General features: G+C 50.9%; 1 protein-coding gene across 1 annotated transcript; it reads left to right on the forward strand.

Annotated features, from left to right (window-relative positions):
* Window positions 1-115: 115 nt before the first annotated feature.
* Window positions 116-3294, forward strand: LOC105570777 (the record flags this gene model as incomplete). Its single annotated transcript, XM_012028222.1, has 1 exon — window positions 116-3294. A coding segment is annotated over one exon (3179 nt), but the record flags the coding sequence as incomplete, so codon positions are not given.
* Between the last annotated feature and the right edge of the window lie 1236 nt (window positions 3295-4530).

The following is a 4530-nucleotide window of genomic DNA, read 5'->3' on the forward strand; positions in this document are numbered from 1 at the left end:
TTGACGAAATTTTGGAATCAAGAGGAGGTGCCTACTCACGATGTCACTCAGCTCACTCCTAACGAGCAGAGGTGCGAGAAGCACTTCAATACTACACACTTTCGTGATTCTCCAGAGAGGTACACCGACAGGATTCTACTCAATTCACCAGACGATCTTTTGGGTGATTATTACAACGTCACTCATCAATGTCTGAAGGGATTACGCAGACGATTCTCAAGGGATGTGAATTATCAACGTCTCTATCAACAATTCATGATGGATTACGAGACACTCAACCACATGACGAAGGCATCATTCATCTCCAGTCATCGCTCACATTTTCACCTGACACATCACGGTGTTCTCAAGCCGGCCAGTATTACAACGAAACTGCGGGTGGTTTTCAATGGCTCTAGCGCATCCACATCAGGCTACCCGGTCAACTACCTCATGTACACTGGAGCAAAGCTACATCTGAACACCTCAGATGTTCTACCATGGATGCGGAGACATCGTTACATTCTCGCTACGGACATCACCAAGATGTACAGGCAGATCAAAATTCACAAGGATGACTGGGAGTCACAACGGATACTCTGGATGGACGATCAACTCAACGAAGTGCCATATCATCTGACAACCGTCACCTGCGGGACAAAGGCCGCGCCGTTCCTAGCCGTCAGGACGCTGTTACAACTAGCAGAGGACGAAGAAAATAACTATCCACTGGCTGTGCCATCCATCACTCATGGCAGGTATATCGATGACATATTTGGTGGTGCAGATACAATACAACAATTGCAGGAGGTCGCACATCAACTGAGGGGCCTCTGCATGGCGGGCGGCTTCCCACTAGCAAAATGGCATGCTACTCATCTCGACATACTCAAGACTGTCACCGACAGCGAAGACCAAGGCTTATCAATCACATTCGACGACTGCGCAACCAAGATACTCGGACTACAATGGCTCCCTCAACAAGATACCTTTACATTCTCAACACGAAGCTCACGCACGGAAGGCAGAATCACAAAACGCCTCGTCTTATCTGAAGTGGCTCAGATATTCGATCCACTTGGCTTTGCATCACCTGTCGTGATCAAGGCCAACATTCTCTTGCAGGAGCTGTGGCAGAACAAGCTCCAATGGGATGACCCACTGCCATCCCAGCTCTCAGCCCGGTGGCTCTGCATCAGAGAAGAACTCACAAGCCTGGCCAGGCTCTCAATACCTCGGTGGCTCAATACGTGGAGCGACTCGCAAGTGGAACTTCATGGATTCTCTGATGCCTCTCAATTGGCAATGGCTGCAGCCGTATACATATCCGTTCACGACTCAAACGGCGCCACGTTCTCACTTGTGTGCTCCAAGACTAAGGTAGCACCCCTCAAGCGGCTCTCAATCCCGCGACTTGAACTCACAGCTGCTCTACTGCTCTCTCGACTCATGCAATACGTCGAAGCCACTTTGAACATGGACGTAACGGCAACGCATATGTGGACGGACTCTCTAGTGACACTCTCGTGGATCAGATCTCATGCATCACGCTGGAAGGATTTCGTCAGGAGCAGGGTGGCTCAAATTCAAGAACTCACTCCAGCCGCTCACTGGAGATACATTCCTGGGACTTCTAATCCGGCTGACTGCGCATCACGAGGCCTCACGACCACTCAACTTCAAAACCACGCACTTTGGTGGACGGGACCACCATGGATACACAAACCAGACTCATGGCCGTCGCAACCTGCACTCTCTGACGAGATGAGTGCAACAGAAGCTCGCCCAGGCGTTTCGCTACTGACGGTTACGCCAAGGACGGAATATCAATGGGACCTCATCTTCAGGTACTCAAACCTCACTAAACTATTGAGGATTACAGCTCTCTGTTTCAGATTCGTCTCACGGTTGAGGAAAGTCCACGACTCATGGCCTGTCAGACACATCTCTCCAGAGACCTTGGAGAGAGCGCGGCTCTTCTGGATTCAGGCCACTCAAGCAACGTACTTCTCGCACGAGCTCAAGACATTACAGGCAGATTCACCGTTGGCAAAGGCACACGCATTCAACAGATTGACTGCGTACATCGACGCCCAAGGAGTTATTCGCGTCGGCGGACGACTCGCTCACGCAGCTCTCTCATTCGACGCGATGCACCCTGTAATACTGCCTCGTCACTGTCAGCTGTCGTCATTGATCATCGCTCACGCTCATCAACGGACTCTACATGGAGGCACGCAGCTCACGCTGTCACACATCCGACAGCGATACTGGATTCTAGGCGGGAGGGCTCCTGTCAAGTCTCACATCCTGCGGTGTGTCACGTGTGCTCGTCAGAGGGGGATCCGTGCTCATCAATTGATGGGCCAACTACCTCTCTCTCGAGTTACGCAGGCACGACCGTTCACTCATACAGGTGTGGACTACGCAGGGCCGCTCACCGTCAAAACATGGAAAGGAAGAGGTGCCAAAACAACAAAAGGATGGATTTGCGTTTTCGTCTGCTTCTCGACCTCAGCAGTACATCTAGAGGCGGTCAGCGATTACTCAACGGAAGGATTCATTGCCGCCTATCGACGCTTCTCATCCAGACGCGGCATCGCTCATACCTTACACTCAGACTGCGGCACCAACTTCATCGGCGCGGATGCAGCTCTCAAACGACTGTTTATCCAGTGCACTCAGGAACATCAGCGAGTTTCTCACCTGCTCTCGCAAGATAACACCCGATGGGAATTTAATCCCCCAGCGACACCTCACATGGGAGGAAAATGGGAGGCCGTCGTAAAGTCCATCAAGTATCACCTACGGCGGACCATTGGAGAAAGCGTGCTCACATTTGAGGAGCTCACCACATTGCTCACTCAAATTGAAGCAATTCTCAACTCGCGCCCGCTCGAACCATTGAGTGACGACGCGGACGACATCGCAGCGCTCACGCCAGGCCACTTCCTCGTAGGAAGTCCGCTCACCGCAATACCAGAGCCCTCACTCACCGACCTGGCAATCTCAAGACTCTCTCGATGGCAGCTCATCCAGCAGAAGACACAACATTTCTGGACACACTGGGCAGCACATTACCTACAACGACAACAAGCCATCTCAAAGTGGCACCACAGGAACAACGAGATCAAGCTCGGATCATTGGTGCTCATCACCGACGAGCGGCTACCGCCATGCAAATGGCCGCTAGCCCGGATCACGGCTCTACATCCTGGGAAGGATGGTCTCGTGCGGGTGGTGACCCTGAAGACAGCCACTACCACTCTCATCCGACCAGTTGTCAAGCTCGCCGTCCTGCCAATTTCATCATAGGTCAAGGATCATCAACCACGTTGCTGATGGCGGGGAGAATGTTCCGGATTCAGTTATGAATCTCGGTCTGTTCGTCACCGGCGTGATGGCAGCATCAGCCGGGTCAGAGCTTGCAGCGCCACAGGGGCGCTGCGCGCGCATGCCCGATCGCGACGCGAGGCGACCGCGCTTCTTCACGCTCGTTTCCGGGGCCTTTTCGCTCATGGCTACGATACATAGTACACGCGTCGGGTAGTGCTAACGATTCTCAAGTGCTATAGTGGACTTTCTTCATCACGGACAGACTCAGTGTGGACAAAGAGGGAACTCAGCAGTGCGATTCAACCAGGACATCTCGGGATACAGCATCACCGGCGGCTCAAGCTCACCACGCATCGCACGCCGGCGTCGCGTGGACACGGCTCACGGGCATCCGCAATCACGAGGCCGGTCATCGATTAATATAATCAACCCGTGCAAGTGACAAAAGAACTGATCATCAACATTAAACACTAGACTGCTCAACTGTAAGCCTTTTACATGTATTAAACGGACCACACGGTATTTTATCAAATCTACACGAGTTACGATCACGTGATTTATAACCTCTCAAGCGTAAATCCGTTCCTCGAAATCTCTCGCCGCAAAGTCCTCTCAGCCCTGCTACCAACCGCAGCGGTCCAGCGAGCTCTCCTCAAAAGAGAGTCGCGAACAGTTACTAGGACGGCATATGCCCCCCTGGGGCTGAAAGGGTTAAATCGATAATTACAGCGAATATCTCAAAATGGCATAAAACTTTTTTGTTTCCCTTGATCCCCCTTCCACGTCCTCAATGCGGTTCGGACCCCATTTCTGAGACACCCTGTACATGTACTGACGGAAAATAAAATTGCAACGCCATGAAAGACGATGTCAGTTTAAACCTGGAAACAGTATATGCATGTTGAGTGGTAGTAGATATACTTATTAACTTTTCAAAACTTTTAGCTGTCACGTGACGTAGTAATACTCATACCAATATGCCATGTATGTTTGAGTTGCAGACAGTGACGCGCGCTGCGAAACACGTATTCAAAGTGTTGACCTGTGTGAACTTAGCACCCGACTTTAATATAAACAAAATTTTTTTAATGCATTCGAAAGAGCTTCGTTTGTACCCGTTTGTACCACCATTCATTTCGTTTGTACCTCAAAGGGGTGAAAGTTATCAAAGGGTGAAAAAATCGTCAGCACCCCACTTTAAGATATCTGAAATCT

Source organism: Vollenhovia emeryi, unplaced genomic scaffold (assembly GCF_000949405.1).
Source record: "Vollenhovia emeryi isolate VEMERY1.0 unplaced genomic scaffold, V.emery_V1.0 DF941849.1, whole genome shotgun sequence".
NCBI lineage: Eukaryota > Metazoa > Arthropoda > Insecta > Hymenoptera > Formicidae > Vollenhovia > Vollenhovia emeryi.